Consider the following 16,306-nt stretch of genomic DNA (forward strand, 5'->3'; position numbering starts at 1 on the left):
GTTTGTCGGTGACAACATCGGACATTGGATGGATGTAGATCCAAAGTCCTTCGTGCGTGGAGCCCTAGCCACGTCTGCCATCTTGCTTACGTGATCTCTTGTTCACAAGCACCAGGATCTTAAGCTACAACTTAAGCTTAGATCGAGTCTCCAACCTGAGGCTCTGATACCAATTCAAATCTCTTAGAAACACAAAGAGTTATAAGAACAACTTTTCTTATTAGCTTTAGAAACTACTCAAAACTAAAGCTCTCAATATGTTTCTCTTAGATCATATGGAACACCTCTCCATTAGACCTATATTTATATGAAAGACAATTCCCTTTAACATGTGAGATATGAAAAACACAAACCTAACCTAAATAGAAACTTTCTTTTCCTATTTCTAGGTTTCCTTATTGTGTTTATTTTAACATATTAAACATCTAATAATATGTTAAGTTTTCACAAGCTTGGAATTATCCAACAAGGGGCGGATTAATATATTAAAAACAACGATGAATATCAATTTTAAAAAGCTGTGCCTGTAAGTATACCTTCCAAGTACTGAGTAGACACGTTTTGAGACAATTGATCATTGAGATTGGTGCACCCTGTTGAGATATAGAAGAGATGACCAGAAGAAGAAAATGGTTCATGATCCAAACACTTACAAAAGAAATAAAGAGACATTTATAAGTAAAGAGATAAGACAAATACTTGACTACAGTTCACTGCACTTCACTGCACTTCACTGCACTTGAGGGTTAAACACATATTTGAATTCAAATCTGATATAGCTGTTGGAAATTGATACAAGCTTTTGTCCATTGTGTACTTCAGTTACTCCTTCTCTCTTGTAGGTCTATATATGTGTTTGTATGTAGAAACTAAAGGATTAAGAAAATTATTCTCTCATTTTCTCTTTTACATTTTGAAATCTCCATCTCTCTCATTCTTCATTCTCTACACATAAACTCTCAAGTAATTCTTTAATTCTTACATGGTATCAGAGTTTTATACTCATGAACCTCACAAAAGCTTCCGCAAATCTATTTCTTTTTCAGATTATCTTCAAAATATGTTGGATACATCCTTTTATCCACTGGTCCAAAGATCTTCTAAGAGTGAAGAACCTCACCAGCTCTCAAGATAGAGGAGTATACCTTATTCTCTGGAACTCAGGAAAGCTTCAACCATATCTGGAAAAGCTTCATCAAAGTCTAGTGTATCTCAAAACCAGTTGGAACTGTCTATTGTCCACTGGTCCATATCTCTCCATGAGGGAGAATTCAAATATGGTGTTGGTTCCAAAATACAAAAAGGCTAAGGGACAACATAAATCAATGAGAAGTGACTTGAATCTAGCCAAGAATGTAATCAAGAAGTTTGAGCATCCAGTAATTCAAGGAAAAACCATGTATTCATATTTCAGTGGTGGTTCAAATGAAGGAGGAACGTGGAGAAGTATTGGAAGTGCAGCCAACACAGATGGTCCAGCAACCATAAGTGACCTACATTCCTTTATCGAAGCCTTTATCTCATCCAAGAAGGCTGGTACACACTCTCTTGACTTTAAACTTATCATTATAGATTCAGGAGCAAACCATCACATGATTAGTGATAGGAACTTGATTAGTGATGTACAACCTGCCTCAGATAATGTTCTTATAGCAAATGGTGATAAGGTTAAGATATAAGGGATAGGAAACCTTAGGTTGTTTGATAGGGAATCAGCTGCCTTGTATATGCCTCAGTTTACATCAAACCTGCTGTCTATGAGAAAGGCTACGGTTGATCTTAGTTGTCAGGTTGTCTTCAGACCAGATGGGGTTGAATTTCAAGACTTAAAGACAGGCCAGATGATTGGAAAAGGGCATGTTCACAACAAATTCTACCATCTTCAGAAGACAGGGATGTCCGAACCATCTACTTCTCGTTGCTTGGCCAGTACATCCAGCAGGGTTGATAGCACATTATGGCATGCTAGGTTGGGGCATCCTCATACCAGAGCCCTAAACTTGATGCTTCCAAATGCAGTCTTCAAGAATGATGATTGTGAAACTTGCATATTGGGGAAGCATTATAAGACAGTTTTCCCACAGTCTAGCACCATCAATGAAAGATGTTTTGACCTAGCTCACTCTGATGTATGGACTGCTTCGTGTGTGTCAAGAGAGAACCACAAATACTTTGCCACCTTCATTGATGAGAAGTCCAAATACACTTGGGTGACACTGATTCAGTCTAAGGACAAGGTATTGGGAGCTTTCAAGAATTTCCAGACCCATATTTGCAACCATTTCAATGCCAAGCTGAAAATTCTCAGGTTAGATAATGATGGAGAGTATACAAGTCAGGCATTCAAGCAATATCTTGCTCAACATGGGATTATTCACCAGACAAGTTGTCCTTACACTCCTTAACAAAATAGAATTGCTGAGAGGAAGGACATACACTTGATGGAGGTAGCAAGATCAATGATGTTTCACACCAATGTTCCAAAAAAAATCTGGAGTGATGCTGTGATGTCTGCTACTTATTTGATCAATAGGACCCCAACCAAAGTCCTCAACGACATGTCTCCATTTGAGGTCCTAAACAAGACCAAGCCATCTTTGGACCATTTCCGTGTGTTTGGGTGCCTCTGTTTTGTGTTGATACCAGGGGAGAAGAGAAACAAACTTGAGGCTAAAAGATCAAAAGCTATGTTTGTTGGCTACTCTCCAACACAAAAGGGATATACGTGTTATGATCCAGTGGCAAGAAGGGTATTGGTTTCAAGGGATGTGAAGTTTGTGGAATCAAAAGGGTACTATGATGAGAAGAGTTGGGAAAGCCTTCAGGATCTCTCACAAGGACTTTCAGATAGGGCAAACAACTTGAGAATCATTCTGGAGAGTCTAGGCATCAGTCATCCTCGGAGCATTGAGGTACCAAGGACTTCTCCTTCACCACCAGCTGCTGGAAACAATGAAGAAGCAGCACCAGTTGTTGAAACAGTCCATCCTGATCTTGAGTTGGGCAATGAACCCGAATCACAGTCGCAAGAAAGAGATGATTCAGCAAGCACACATGATCAAGATGGAGTTGAATCTGATCAGTTAAGTGAAGATCAGTTTATTGGAGAACAAGTACATGAAGAGGCAGTGGTGGAAGAGCAGCAAATTAAACCATTGAGAAGGAGTACAAGAGTGAAGAAACCATCCAAGTGGGTCGACACCAGAGTGTACTTCAACAACAATGCAATGGCTCACCCTATCCAAGCAACCTGCTCTTTTGCGAGTTATCCTCAAGAGCATGTAGTCTTTATCAGCAATCTGGATCAAGAATATGTTCCAAATACTTATGAAGAAGCCATGGAACATGAAGAGTGGAGAAAGTCAGTTGGAGATGAAGTTGGTGCCATGATCAAGAATGATACTTGGTATGAAACTGAGCTTCCCAAAGGAAAGAAAGCTTTTACAAGCCGACTGCTCTTCACCATCAAGTATCTTGCCAATGGAAAACCATAAAGGAGGAAGACAAGGCTGGTTACAAGAGGATACACTCAAGTCTATGGAGAAGACTATCTGGATACCTTTGCACCAGTAGCTAAACTCCACACCATAAGTATTTTACTCTCCTTGGCAGTGAACCACGAATGGGATTTATGGTAGATGGATGTCAATAATGTTTTTCTTCAAGGAGAGTTAGAGGATGAGGTTTACATGAGGCCACCTCTGGGTATGGACGATATGGTCAAGCCAGAGAATGTTCTAAGGCTGAAGAAAGCAATATATGGATTAAAACAGTCACCAAGAGCTTGATATCACAAACTGAGTACAACTCTCAATGGAAGAGGGTTTGTAAAATCAAAAGCTGATTATACTCTTTTTACCCTCACAAGCAAACAGTGAATTGTGGTGATTCTGATTTGTGTAGATGATATCATCATCACAGGAAGTAACAAGGAAGGTATCATCTCAACCAAAGCTTTTTTTAAGTCTCCTTTTGATACTAAAGATTTGGGTGACCTAAAGTACTTTCTAGGGATAAAAATATGCCGGTCTAAAGAGGGCATTTTCTTATCTCAAAGAAAGTACACACTTGATCTGTTAAATTAGGCAAGAGAACTTGGAAGAAGAGTAGGCAAAACACCACTTGAAGAAGGGTACAAAGTCTTGCGTGAGGGGGAGTTTGAGGATAAGCCATTTGGAGACTTCAAACTCTATAGAAGAATGGTTGGGAAGCTGATATATCTAACCATTACAAGACCAGACATCTGCTTTGCCGTAAACCAAGTCAGCCACCATATGCAATCTCCCAAGGTTCACCATTGGAATATGGTGGAGAGGATCATGAGATACCTAAGAAAAACTCCTGGCCAAGGTGTATGGATGGGATGCAACAAGAGCACAGACATTGTGGGATACTGTAATGAAGATTGAGCTGATGATAGGGTGGATAGAAGATCCACAACAGGCTACTACACCTTTATTGGAGGCAACTTAGTTACTTGGAAGAGCAAGAAACAAAAGGTGGTATCATGTTCAAGTACTGAAGCAGAGTATATGGCGATGAGGAAGCTTACAAGTGAACTCATTTGAATCAGAAACCTACTGAGAGATTTGGGCATAGAGACATCAACACCAATCACAATGCACTGTGATAATCAGGCGGCTATTCACATAGCATCAAACTCAAAGAACAAAACACATAAAAGTGGATTGTCACAAAGTAAGGCAAGATGTGGAGCAGAAGATCATCTTACCTTGTTACACAAGAAGTGAAGATCAACTTGCTGACATCTTTACCAAAGGAGCAAGCACCAAAGTTTGTGAGTCCATCTATCCAAGGTTATGACTCATAGACTTGTTTGAATCATGATCATCTTGGCTATGAAGCATCTACTCTTTTTCCTTAATGTGTTTTTATCCCATTGGATTTTTAATTAGGAATGTGTTCGTAGCTTTCCAAGCTTGACCATATCCTATGATCAAGCTTGAGGGAGAGTATTAAGATATAGAAGAGAATGACCAGAAAAAGAAACTTGTTCATGATCCAAACACTTACAAAAGAAATAAAGAGACATTAATAAGTAAAGAGATAAAACAAAGACTTGACTGCAGTTCACTGCCTTCCACTGCACTTCAGTGCACTTGAGGGTTAAACACATATTTGAATTCAAATCAGATATGGTTGTTGGAGATTGACACAAGTTTTTGTCCATTGTGTACTTCGGTTATTCCTTCTTTCTCGTAGATCTATATATGTGTTTATATGTAGAAACTAAAAAATTAAAGAAATTTTTTATTTTTTTTTTTTTTGAAATATATTAAAAAAATTATTCGCTCATTTTTTTTTTTACATTTTGAAATCTCCATTTCTCTTTTGTTCTTCGTTCTCTACGGATAGACTCTAGAGAATTCTCTAATTCTTACGCACCCAACTTTTATCCTAAATTTCATGTTATCATTTGAAAATTTTAATACTTTCCTTCGTTACGAAAACAAACTTACGTATCGCAGCCATTCAATGTATACTTCCTGTCTTTAGACTAAAGCCCATAGCCATAAGGGAAAAAAAAAACTAATCTGAACCCATTCAATGTATGCATTTAGTAGGAAAATCTGAATTGTCTACTATTTCGTAGCTCTTAGCACGTACCTATTAGACAACAGACGTACTAAAGCTACAATCTTATCATAAAAATATCTAAGATGATTATTCGTGTGGACATCAATTTCTATAGACACATTTGGCTTCATTATAAAACAAACTTACGTATCTTTTTTTTTTTTTTTTTTTTTTTTTTTTGTAAACTGGCTTACAAACTTACGCATCGCAGCCACACATTCATTTTGAAGCATACAACTAGCATCTTCTTAATTTTTTCTCAGAATCCCAAAACAAACACAGTAATTCACTCCTCCCTCTCCGGATCTCTCTCTCTCTCTCTAAGTGTAAGCTCTTCCACCACAAAGTTTTAAGGTGATTTTAAGGATCTCTTGCTCTAGATATTTCTGATCATCATATTCTCTCATAAATATCTTTAGCTATTACCAAATATATTGGTTCATTTGATTTAATGGTTAATATTCTTGGCTTAGCTTACAGCAGACTATGATTCTACTTTGTTTTAGAATTTTTAGTTCTATAAATTAATATGAAATAAATAAATAAAAATAAATATTTTATTATTTTGAATTAACAATATAAAATATATACAATTCTATAATATAATAAAATAATATTTTGTTGCAAAATATTTTATATAAATATTTGGACCTAACAACAACATAAATTAATAAATATTGTATATAATACATAAATATAACTAACACAGTTTAGTAAAATATAAAACAATAATCTTGTTTTGTAAAATGATCTCAAATTACTTAATTCTTAAAATTATCTAATCTTTTTCTAAACTTATCAAAATTTTCCCAACACTATTCAAAATATCTATTATCGTCCAAAATTACAAGGAATTGTAATTATTCGAATCACTTATTTAAATATTAAATTAACTATCCGAATAATCTATATATATTCTTCGTGTTGTTCATATTATCCGACATTTAAAAGGTTTACATCGAGTAGTGAATTTTTTTCTCCCTAAATACCCATCTTAAAGACTTAACCAACGGTATACTATCCAATCGTAAATTTAAGTAAGTGAACGAGAATAAAATTAGGAGTTGCCGAGCATGAATTATATATCGTCAATTGTGCTAAAAGGTAACCCAACGCAAAGTCAACTATTTGAAAATAAGTTAACCAAACTAAATTTAAAAACGTCAAAGGAAATTAAAAATTATTTAACTTTTTGTCACAAATTAATTCATATACACTCTTCTTTTTCTTGAACTTATAAGCTCTCTTTTTCTACTTCTTTTGGTAGGGTGTAAAAATGAGTTTGTGGTATATCATTGTTGCACTCGTCTTCTTTGCATTCATACTCATTGCAAAGAACACGAGTAAGACAAAGAAGAATCTACCTCCTGGACCACGGAGACTTCCCATAATAGGCAACTTGCACCAATTGGGATCGCAACCTCATCGTTCAATGTTCAAACTGTCTCACAAATATGGCTCTCTAATGTCCCTAAAGTTTGGAAGCGTATCTAGTGTTGTGGCATCAACACCAGAGACTGTAATGGACGTCTTGAAAACATTCGATGTAGATTGTTGCTCACGACCTTATTTGACGTACCCTGCAAGAATATCATACAATCTAAACGATCTCGTCTTTTGTCCTTACAACAAATATTGGAGGGAAGTACGAAAGATGACAGTTGTTGAACTCTACACAGCAAAAAGGGTACAATCATTTCGACATGTAAGAGAAGAAGAAGTAGCCTCCTTTGTTGATTTCATCAAGCAGTCTGCTTCACTGGAGAGCCCAGTTAATTTCAACCAGAAGTTACTGAAACTGTCCGGAAGTGTGATATGTAGGGTTGCATTTGGGATCAATCTTAAAGGGAGTAAACTTGAGAAAACCTATGAACAAGTCATTGTAGAAGCATTTCAGGTGTTGGGGAGTTTTGCAGCAGCAGATTACTTCCCGTTTTTTGGTAAAATCATCGATAGGATCACGGGGTTACATGGAAAATGTGAGAAGGTTTTTGAGGCAATAGATTCGTTTTTCGATCAAGCTATAAAGCATCACCTTGAAAATGAGAGCATTAAGGATGATATCGTTGAGTTGCTCCTCAAGATGGAAAGGGGAGAGGGACTTGGAGAGTATCAACTTACTCGAAACCATACTAAAGGAATTCTTCTGGTGAGTAACACAAAATTTTTTTAATTCAAATTCCAAACTCTAATTAATTTCTTGTTTGTTTTTGTTATTACAGAACATTCTTACTGCTGGAATAGACACTTCTGCTCAAACTGTGACATGGGTGATGACACATTTGATTGCAAACCCTAGAGTTATGAAGAAAGTGCAAGCAGAGATAAGAGAAGTGATCCAAAGCAAAGACCACATTACAGAAGATGATATAGAACGGCTTGAGTATCTCAAAATGGTGATTAAAGAAGCATTTAGGATAACACCGCTTGTGCCACTTCTAGTTCCAAGAGAAGCTTCAAAAGATGTAAAAATCGCAGGTTATGACATTCCAAAGAAAACATGGATCCATGTCAACATATGGGCTGTTCATATGAATCCAAGCGTCTGGAAAGATCCGGAAGCTTTCATCCCGGAGAGGTTTATGGATAATGAGATTGACTATAGAGGTGCAAACTTTGAGTTGTTGCCATTTGGTAGTGGAAGAAGAATGTGCCCTGGTATGGGTATGGGACTAGCTTTGGTACACCTGACACTTATCAACCTTCTTTACCGATTCGATTGGAACCTTCCTGAAGGAATGAAAGCTGAAGATGTTGATCTTGAAGAATCATATGGGCTTGTTTGTCCTAAGAAAGTTCCTCTTGAGCTTATCCCTGTCCTTACCCAGTGGACTTAACTTCACTTTGCTGTATAAGAAGGGTTATGTTCTGAAATGTGCACAAAGGAAATAAATCTATGGCGGAACTTGCATTTTATAATTTTGTATAAGTTCTTTGTTTAAACGATTTCTTAAAGATGTGTCTCCCCAGCTGATATAAATAAGTAAGATTTCATATTTTAAAATGTAAACATTCTGAAGTAATGTGAAGATCATATACCATTACCATCCACTCATCAAGAAGATGATTGTTCACGTAAACATAACTTTTTTGTTTGTAACTATACATAAAACTTTAGAGACTAGAGCTAAGCACTCACAGGTGTATTTTTCTTTTGATTTTCTATGATTCTTGCTTGCTTCCTTGTACCTCTTAACCCTTATTATAAATTAGTGGAAATCCTTTTTCAAAAAGTATGTGGATATTTTTCCGGTTAGTGTTTTTAATTATTTATGGTAATAAGTGATACCATTATGACTAGTCAAATAAAAACGATTAGATTTCTTCATATTTGAGAAGAATTGATTCTCTAATCTATATTTAGACCAGAACTGCTGATCATGTAATAACCGCTAGTCCAGTTCCATCTGGTTAACATAATGAACTGTTTCCTTTTTTCATAAATTGATATATAAGCTGGATGTGTGTGTTTACCTACCATGTGCGTTAGCCATATTTCGTCCATATATTAAATGGGAATACGACATGTTCTTTTGCCTGCGATCTATCAACTCGAATCTTTTTCCTGGCGTATTTATTTGTATAATTCATATGGACGCACACTTACATTTACCTACCATGTGCGTTAGCCATATCTTTTTCCTACTTGGTTGACAAAAGAAAATTACGATACGTAAATGTAAGTGTGCATCCATATGAATTAGACTCACCTAGTGATCTAAGTTTCTAAACGTATAACTAAATATAATCGATACTATTAAAAGCAACGATGAATATCAATTTTAGAAAGCTATAATCTTACTAATAATTTAGTTTGGTTAGTGATTAACTTTTTATATATAAGAAGAGTTTATTATCCCAATCTTGCCTATTTCTATATAGGAAAATAAAAAACATGATAAATCGTTTTGAACATATGGAACAAATATATCCGGACTAAATAGAATTCTATATATGCATCAACTTTGCTTGTTGTTTAAAGAAACTACAACGTTTCCCATTTCATTCTAATTCAAACTAGTTCCACCCACTTTTTACTATGAATTAGCAACTTTGAATTATCCCCCTATTTTGGATTAATTCTCAAAAGAGAAAAATCAAATTAAAACTCATTCAAAATAAAAGTTTATACACAAAATCCATAAATTAAAGTCCTTTTTTTTTGAGAAATGGTTAATTAAAGTCCATAGTTATCAATTCCTTCCAATTAGTGAGTAGACACGTTTTGAGACAGTGGATCATAGAGAATATGCACCCACCGCTTTATCCTCTCTTTTTTTCTGAACGGCCAATGCATTAATAAGAAAAGGTCAAAGATGGTTACACGATGAAATCGCAGCTACGCAGGGCACACTTTGCCAATGTATCAGCTGCTCTGTTCTCATATGTACCCACCGCCTTATCCTAGATTGCATATTATCATATGAAAATTTAAATATTTCTCTACATTATCATTTGCATTTATACCTCTCGTTTCTGGACTAAAGCCCATAAGGCAAAACCCCTAATTAATCTGAACCCATGCTAAAGTATATGGTAAAAGCTATGATGTTCTATGTACGCATTTGGCTGAAAAATCTGAATTGTCTAATATTTCGTAGCTCTTGGCACGTAGCTATTAGACACCAGACCTACTAAAGTTTGCTAATCTTATCATGAAATATATCTGAGAAGATGATCTGTGTGTACACACATTTCAATAGTCATTTGGCTTCTTTACAAAATAAACATACGTATCTTACTACGTTACAAAAGAAAATACGCATCTCAGTGTACATTCATTTGGAAGCACACATTTAGCCAGACCGTGCTCTAAGTGTACCCAGGGCCGGTTTTGAGGGGAAGCCACCCAAGCCAAGGATTAAGGCATCCAAATTAGTGGGGCATATTTAAAAAAAAAAATATTAGTATATACATAAAAGAAAATTTGTAGATTATTTTGTTAAAATATTATCTATTGGGCATATTTAGTTATAATAAGATTTGTCAAACTTTTTAAATATATTAGTAAACTTATATTTTAGATAATAGTTAAATCCATAATTCTAAAATAGAAACATAACAATTTTTCCGTTTGTTCCAAACTTCCAATTTGTTATTTTGTGTCGCCTTGCAGCCTTGCAACACTTTTATTTTGCCCAGATTTAAATTCATAAATTAGGTCTTCAATTATTTCAACTCATCCCTTCCATCGTAAGAAGTAGTAAGACGGTACGTTTCTTAGTTCCTCGTTTTTCAGTTGAGATAAAAGCTTAATTATATTTATACTTACTTTTTATTTGATAACAAGATGACACCGTCTGGGACAAACAAACCATGTGGAATTAAAAAGAATCAGCCATCTGGAGCTCAAAACAGAAATAAAAAGAAGCAAGAAGCAAGAAGCAGTCATAAAGTCACTACAAGGTTCTATGTCCAAGTTTGTAACGAAAGTTAATAGTAGTGGAACTGAGAATTTATCTACTCAAAGAGAAGAAGACGAAGATAAAGATGAAGTTGTAGATGATATTGGTCAGAACGAGGAGCCTGGAAATTCAGAGGAATGTCAAGAAACTTATCAAGATGAAACTGAAAACCAAGATGAAAAGATAAAAGAGCAACGAAATAAAGATGTCTCTGATCCAGGAAATTGGGAAAACATTGATATGGGATTTAGAGACTTGTTGGTTAAGGAGGGTCCTGCGACAAGATTATCAAGTCATCATCAGTTTCCTAAAGAGAGCATTGATAGACATTTTTCGCATGTATTTTATACAAGAGATATGATTTTGCAAAAAATGCAAGAAGATCTATATTTCTGCAATAAGTGTTTTTATATCAATGTTTTTTTATGAACATATTATGAAATTTGATTTTTTTAATGAAAAATTAAGTTATTTTTTATACTATTTTGTGATCTTGATAAAACATGTACGAGGGTATAGTTTTAAATTTTGATTGGGACAATATAAAAAGTTGGTCCTGCACTGAGTGTACCCCGACCATGTGCATGCTCAATTTTTACCAACTACAGAGTCTATATTTACGAATTTTATAAATTAGATCCTTTTTACAAATAAATTCAAAATTAAGGCCCATAAAAAAAACAAAAAGAACTAACATAAAAAGGATAGGACATATGCAAATGCACCCACAGTTCACACATGCTAAAGCCGAACCTGCATCTAAATATCTTCTCTTTTTTGGGTCAAGGCATCCAACATCTTCTTATCTCTCATAATCTCAACCCAAGCACAGTAATTCACTACTCCCTCTCTGGATCCCTCTCTCTAAGTGTAAGCTCTTCCACCACAAAGTTTTAAGGTGATTTTATGGATCTCTTGCTCTAGATATTCATATTTTCTCATAAATATATCTTTAGTTATTACCATATATTTATTGTGTTATCTAATTTAGGTAAGTATTCTTGTCTTGTCTCACGGCAGACTATGATTCTTTGATTTAAAATTTTCTACTTAAACATCTTCTTTCTTTCTTTTTTTTTGGGTCAACTCATCTAACATCTTCTTATCTATTAGAATCTTAAAAAAAAACACTGTAATTCACTACTCCTCTCTCTGAATCCCTCTCTAAAAAAAACACCGTAATTCACATCTAAATAAACACCGAAATCGACTTTATTGAATTACCATTGATGAAAAATTATTGAAAATTAAAAATTACAGAAAACAATACATTTATAATAATTTAATGTATTTTTTTAACATGGGTGAAAACACTAAAAAATCAATCTTTGTGGAACGGATGAAGTATTATTTAACTCGTTGTTCTGATTAGATTTAAAGTACATGTCTTAAATAAGGCAACTATAAATTATTTAATTCTTTCTTCAAATTCATTCATACAAACTCTTTTTTTTTTAACTTACAAACTCTCTTCTTCAACTTATTTTGGTAGGTTGTAAAAATGAGTTTGTGGTATATCGTTGTTGCTCTCGTTTTCTTTGCATTCATACTCATTGCAAAGAACACGAGGAAGACAAAGAAGAATCTACCTCCTGGACCACCAGGAGTTCCCATAATTGGCAACTTGCACCAATTGGGATCGCATCCTCATCGTTCCTTGCTCAAACTATCCCAAAAGTACGGCCCTCTAATGTCCCTGAAGTTTGGAAGTGTGTATACTGTTGTGGCATCAACACCAGAGACTGTTAAGGACGTCTTGAAAACATTCGATGTAGATTGTTGCTCACGACCTTATTTGACGTATCCTGCAAGAATCACATACAACCTAAAGGATCTCAGCTTTTCTCCTTACGACAAATATTGGAGGGAAGTACGAAAGATGACAGTTGTTGAACTCTACACAGCAAAAAGGGTGCAAGCTTTTCGACACGTAAGGGAAGAAGAAGTGTCATCCTTTGTGGATTTCATCAAGCAGTCTGCTTCACTAGTGAATCCAGTTAACTTCAACAAGAAGTTACTGGAACTGTCTGGAAGTGTGATATGCAAAGTTGGTTTTGGGATCAAGCTTAAAGGGAGTAAACTTGAGAAAACCTATGACCAAGTCATTGTACAAGCATTTCAGGTGTTGGGGAGTTTTGCAGCAGCAGATTACTTCCCCTTTTTTGGTAGAATCATCGATAGGATCACCGGGTTACATGGCAAATGCGAGAGAGTTTTCAAGACATTAGATTCATTTTTTGATCAAGCTATAAAGCATCACCTTGATGATGAGAGCATTAAGGATGATATCGTTGAATTGCTCCTCAAGATGGAAAGGGGAGAGGTTGGACTTGGAGAGTATCAACTTACTCGAAACCACACCAAAGGAATTCTTCTAGTGAGTAACAATTTTTTTTTTTAATTCAAACTCCAAACTCTAATTTTTTTGTTATTACAGAATATACTTATTGCTGGAATAGACACTTCTGCCCAAACTGTGACATGGGTGATGACACATTTGATTACAAACCCGAGAGTTATGAAGAAAGTGCAAGCAGAAGTGAGAGAAGTGATCCAAAGCAAAGACAACATCTCAGAAGATGATATAAAACAACTCGAATATCTCAAACTGGTGATCAAAGAAACATTTAGGATAACACCCCTAGTGCCAATTCTAATTCCAAGAGAGGCTTCAAAAGATTTAAAAATCGGAGGTTATGACATTCCAAAGAAAACATGGATCCGTGCCAACATATGGGCCGTTCACATGAATCCGAGCGTATGGAAAGATCCAGAAGCATTCATCCCCGAGAGGTTCATGGATAATGAGATTGACTATAGAGGTCTAAACTTTGAGTTGTTGCCGTTTAGTAGCGGAAGGAGAATGTGCCCTGGTATGGATATGGGTTTGGCTTTGGTGCACTTGACCCTGATCAATCTTCTTTACCGTTTCGATTGGAAGCTTCCAGATGGAATGAAAGCTGAAGATGTTGACCTTGGAGAATCATATGGACTTGTCTGTCCTAAGAAAACTCCACTTGAACTTATCCCGGTCCTTACCCAGTGGACTTGATCACTTCACTTTGCTTTATAAACAAGGTAACATTCCGCGCTGCGTTGTTACTTGTGAGCCAAGATAATAAATCCTTAAATAAATGTATTTATATGGGGGGAAGTTTCATTTGATAACTTTGTATGAGTTTTTTCTGTTTTAACGCTTTCTTGAAGATGTGTAAGCTTTCTGAAGTAATGTGAAGATCTTATACCATTATCATCAAGAAAATGATTGTTTCACATAAAACATAACTTCTTGGGATCATTATAAGGACTAGTGCTAAGCACTCACAGGTGGTGTTGGAGGAAGACGTTGTCTTCTCCTTTCACCTCTTCGGTTTCGGTTTAAAGAACCTGATGAAGAAAGTGAAGAGCTAGGTGGAAACCTACTTGACCTGCTCCTAAGTTTCTTCACTTCCGGGATCTTCTCCTCTTTTGATCTCACCTGCCTCACCTTTGCCTCGTTCAGCTCTGCAGGAAGAACACAATTGCAGAACAAACCTAAAAAACCAAACACAAACATAAAAGTCACGACCTTTTACTAAAACAGAGTAAAAAACTCTGTTTTTGGTAGTTTCTTACCGAAGCGAGCAAGACGGTTAACCCAACTAGGGATAGATCTTCTTGTCAGACGAACACAAACATCGTTGCAGAAGTGATTACAGTTCTTGGTAATGAGATGGTACGTGTTTCCGCAGTACCCTTTGGCAAGCTTCTCCATAAAGGCACAGACTTGTTGAGGATCCAACTCTGTTCTTCCAATCAAAATAGACTTCCTGAAAGTGAAGCCTGGACACTGCTTCGGTTCCACCTCAAAGATCCCCGTTGTTGAATGCTCGTGAGCTCCGAAACCGTATTCAACCCCATGAACTAACCAAAACAATTGAGATCCAAGTTAGGTCAAAAAGTTTCCATATTTGGAAACTACTGAAAAAGGAAACAAACAAACAAGCCGACAAAGGGAGAGTAGAAAGGCTATAGACCTTCAACACCAGAGTGGTAGACTCCAAGTCCTAGCCAGTAAGCGTAGCCATTAATGGGAGTGAGATCGTATACATTCAAGTAAACCGGAACCAAACCGGGTTTCTTCTTCCGGCCATTCACCACCACCATTCTACACAACATTTCTCTTTAACCGACCAAGGAAGGACCCTTAGGTCTTAAAAAATTTTATTCTTTCGTGGCCTTCTTCTGTCTATCTGAGAGAGAAGCTTCTTTCTTAAATAAGATCTTGTTTCTTAAAAGCTACATTCTTTTTTTGCTTTCTGTCGTCTTTTTGTTTAGAGCACAGGTTTTAGTCCCTATAATTTTACATCATTTACGTTTTGCCTCAATATTATCAAAATGGTGTTTCAGGCCATCGACGCCAACGAGGACTTGCTTGAGATTGAGAGCTAGAAGAGTACCTACACCAAGCTTTAATAAGTCGTACATATAGTAAAAATCGACTGCTACACGTTTAGATTGCTGTTTGGCGGCCAAACTTACATCTCCAACATTTACCAATTACCATATTGATCACAATATTAGTCAGCCAAAAAATCAACTTTCTTTTGCTAAAACGGTCTAGAAAGATACTTATATATAATATTGTGTATTTACAGATAAATGACTAACAATATAAAAAAATATTATACAGCACCACTATATATAATAAGTTTTATAGTAAATTTAATAAAAGTATGTAGAAAAAATCCAACTAATTGATTAGGCATTATATAAGTTTTAGATTAAATATTTAAAAAGTATTTGTGAAAATGGCACCACAAATTTCATAAGATTACTTTCCAAAAATATAACTAATAGTAATTGTAATCTATATTATAATAGATGAGTTTTTGTTCATTCCTCCGCGCGCCACGTCAGCGTTTTGTGGACCCCACTTTTAAAAAGTGTAAAAAAATGTCAAATCTATAACTCGAACCCGGGTTATTGAGATATAACCACCAACATTTATACCACTAAGCTGAATGATACTTTGTACATTGATGGTCGAACCTAATATATATTTATGAAGGTCGGAAGCTCTTGCTTCTTCGGCTTCCTCTGAGGGTCGGGCCTACAAATGCGTTATGGGTTTCATTTTTAAATGAGATTCATCACGTTATATGAAAAAAAACTCAAGTTTGCAACAATTATAGTTTTCTCATATTGTAAATTTTTGTCGTTTAACATGAGTTTGGGTTCTTTTCATCAATGTTTCAAACAAGTCTGAGTTACGGAGTTGCGCCAGGTGTCTGTTCGTAATCTATTTTTTCACCGGTGAACTC

The 16,306-nt window shown here is 35.7% G+C and overlaps 5 protein-coding genes across 8 annotated transcripts; 4 read left to right on the forward strand and 1 right to left on the reverse strand.

Moving 5' to 3' along the window:
* The first annotated feature begins 1,277 nt into the window (after window positions 1-1,277).
* On the forward strand, window positions 1,278-3,494 carry LOC106324508. Its single transcript, XM_013762468.1, has 3 exons — window positions 1,278-1,667; window positions 1,737-2,308; window positions 2,534-3,494. Exons 1-3 carry the CDS (start codon window positions 1,278-1,280, stop codon window positions 3,492-3,494), a joined length of 1,923 nt encoding a protein of 640 aa, XP_013617922.1.
* A 144-nt stretch (window positions 3,495-3,638) lies between these two features.
* LOC106324509 (uncharacterized mitochondrial protein AtMg00810-like) lies at window positions 3,639-4,409 on the forward strand. Its single transcript, XM_013762469.1, has 2 exons — window positions 3,639-3,734; window positions 4,086-4,409. The coding sequence occupies exons 1-2, from the start codon at window positions 3,639-3,641 to the stop codon at window positions 4,407-4,409; spliced, it is 420 nt and encodes a 139-aa protein (XP_013617923.1).
* A 1,392-nt stretch (window positions 4,410-5,801) lies between these two features.
* On the forward strand, window positions 5,802-8,594 carry LOC106322494 (cytochrome P450 71B11-like). 2 transcript variants are annotated; one of them, XM_013760535.1, is made up of 3 exons: window positions 5,802-5,924; window positions 6,866-7,747; window positions 7,821-8,594. In XM_013760535.1, exons 2-3 carry the CDS (start codon window positions 6,875-6,877, stop codon window positions 8,433-8,435), a joined length of 1,488 nt encoding a protein of 495 aa, XP_013615989.1. In that variant the 5' UTR covers window positions 5,802-5,924; window positions 6,866-6,874; the 3' UTR covers window positions 8,436-8,594. The 2 variants fall into 2 exon arrangements, with proteins under 2 accessions (XP_013615989.1, XP_013615988.1); XM_013760534.1 differs by having other exon boundaries at window positions 5,804-5,952.
* A 3,157-nt stretch (window positions 8,595-11,751) lies between these two features.
* LOC106324611 (cytochrome P450 71B11-like) lies at window positions 11,752-14,146 on the forward strand. Of its 2 annotated transcripts, none has more exons than XM_013762548.1 (3): window positions 11,752-11,901; window positions 12,496-13,380; window positions 13,441-14,146. In XM_013762548.1, the coding sequence occupies exons 2-3, from the start codon at window positions 12,505-12,507 to the stop codon at window positions 14,053-14,055; spliced, it is 1,491 nt and encodes a 496-aa protein (XP_013618002.1). In that variant the 5' UTR covers window positions 11,752-11,901; window positions 12,496-12,504; the 3' UTR covers window positions 14,056-14,146. The 2 variants fall into 2 exon arrangements, with proteins under 2 accessions (XP_013618002.1, XP_013618001.1); XM_013762547.1 differs by having other exon boundaries at window positions 11,766-11,873.
* A 134-nt stretch (window positions 14,147-14,280) lies between these two features.
* On the reverse strand, window positions 14,281-15,407 carry LOC106324612 (deSI-like protein At4g17486). Of its 2 annotated transcripts, none has more exons than XM_013762551.1 (3): window positions 15,020-15,407; window positions 14,619-14,906; window positions 14,281-14,507 (listed from the first exon to the last, which is right to left on the reverse strand). In XM_013762551.1, the coding sequence occupies exons 1-3, from the start codon at window positions 15,159-15,161 to the stop codon at window positions 14,317-14,319; spliced, it is 621 nt and encodes a 206-aa protein (XP_013618005.1). In that variant the 5' UTR covers window positions 15,162-15,407; the 3' UTR covers window positions 14,281-14,316. The 2 variants fall into 2 exon arrangements, with proteins under 2 accessions (XP_013618005.1, XP_013618004.1); XM_013762550.1 differs by having other exon boundaries at window positions 14,281-14,537.
* Between the last annotated feature and the right edge of the window lie 899 nt (window positions 15,408-16,306).

Source organism: Brassica oleracea, chromosome C2 (genome assembly GCF_000695525.1).
Source record: "Brassica oleracea var. oleracea cultivar TO1000 chromosome C2, BOL, whole genome shotgun sequence".
Taxonomy (NCBI): Eukaryota; Viridiplantae; Streptophyta; class Magnoliopsida; order Brassicales; family Brassicaceae; genus Brassica; species Brassica oleracea.

Bases quoted from the DNA above. Each gene is read 5' to 3' on its own strand.
- LOC106324611 (XM_013762548.1), top strand. From the start codon at position 12,505: ATGAGTTTGTGGTATATCGTTGTTGCTCTCGTTTTCTTTGCATTCATA. The intron at 13,381-13,440 runs GTGAGTAACAAT...TTGTTATTACAG, and splicing joins ACACCAAAGGAATTCTTCTA to AATATACTTATTGCTGGAAT.
- LOC106324509 (XM_013762469.1), top strand. From the start codon at position 3,639: ATGGATGTCAATAATGTTTTTCTTCAAGGAGAGTTAGAGGATGAGGTT. The intron at 3,735-4,085 runs GTTCTAAGGCTG...CTGTTAAATTAG, and splicing joins ATATGGTCAAGCCAGAGAAT to GCAAGAGAACTTGGAAGAAG.
- LOC106324612 (XM_013762550.1), bottom strand. From the start codon at position 15,161: ATGTTGTGTAGAATGGTGGTGGTGAATGGCCGGAAGAAGAAACCCGGT. The intron at 14,907-15,019 runs GTCTATAGCCTT...TGTTTTGGTTAG, and splicing joins CTACCACTCTGGTGTTGAAG to TTCATGGGGTTGAATACGGT. The intron at 14,538-14,618 runs GTAAGAAACTAC...TTGGTTTTTTAG, and splicing joins TAACCGTCTTGCTCGCTTCG to GTTTGTTCTGCAATTGTGTT.
- LOC106324508 (XM_013762468.1), top strand. From the start codon at position 1,278: ATGGTGTTGGTTCCAAAATACAAAAAGGCTAAGGGACAACATAAATCA. The intron at 1,668-1,736 runs GTTAAGATATAA...TATATGCCTCAG, and splicing joins TTATAGCAAATGGTGATAAG to TTTACATCAAACCTGCTGTC. The intron at 2,309-2,533 runs GTTAGATAATGA...TTTGATCAATAG, and splicing joins GCCAAGCTGAAAATTCTCAG to GACCCCAACCAAAGTCCTCA.
- LOC106322494 (XM_013760535.1), top strand. From the start codon at position 6,875: ATGAGTTTGTGGTATATCATTGTTGCACTCGTCTTCTTTGCATTCATA. The intron at 7,748-7,820 runs GTGAGTAACACA...TTGTTATTACAG, and splicing joins ATACTAAAGGAATTCTTCTG to AACATTCTTACTGCTGGAAT.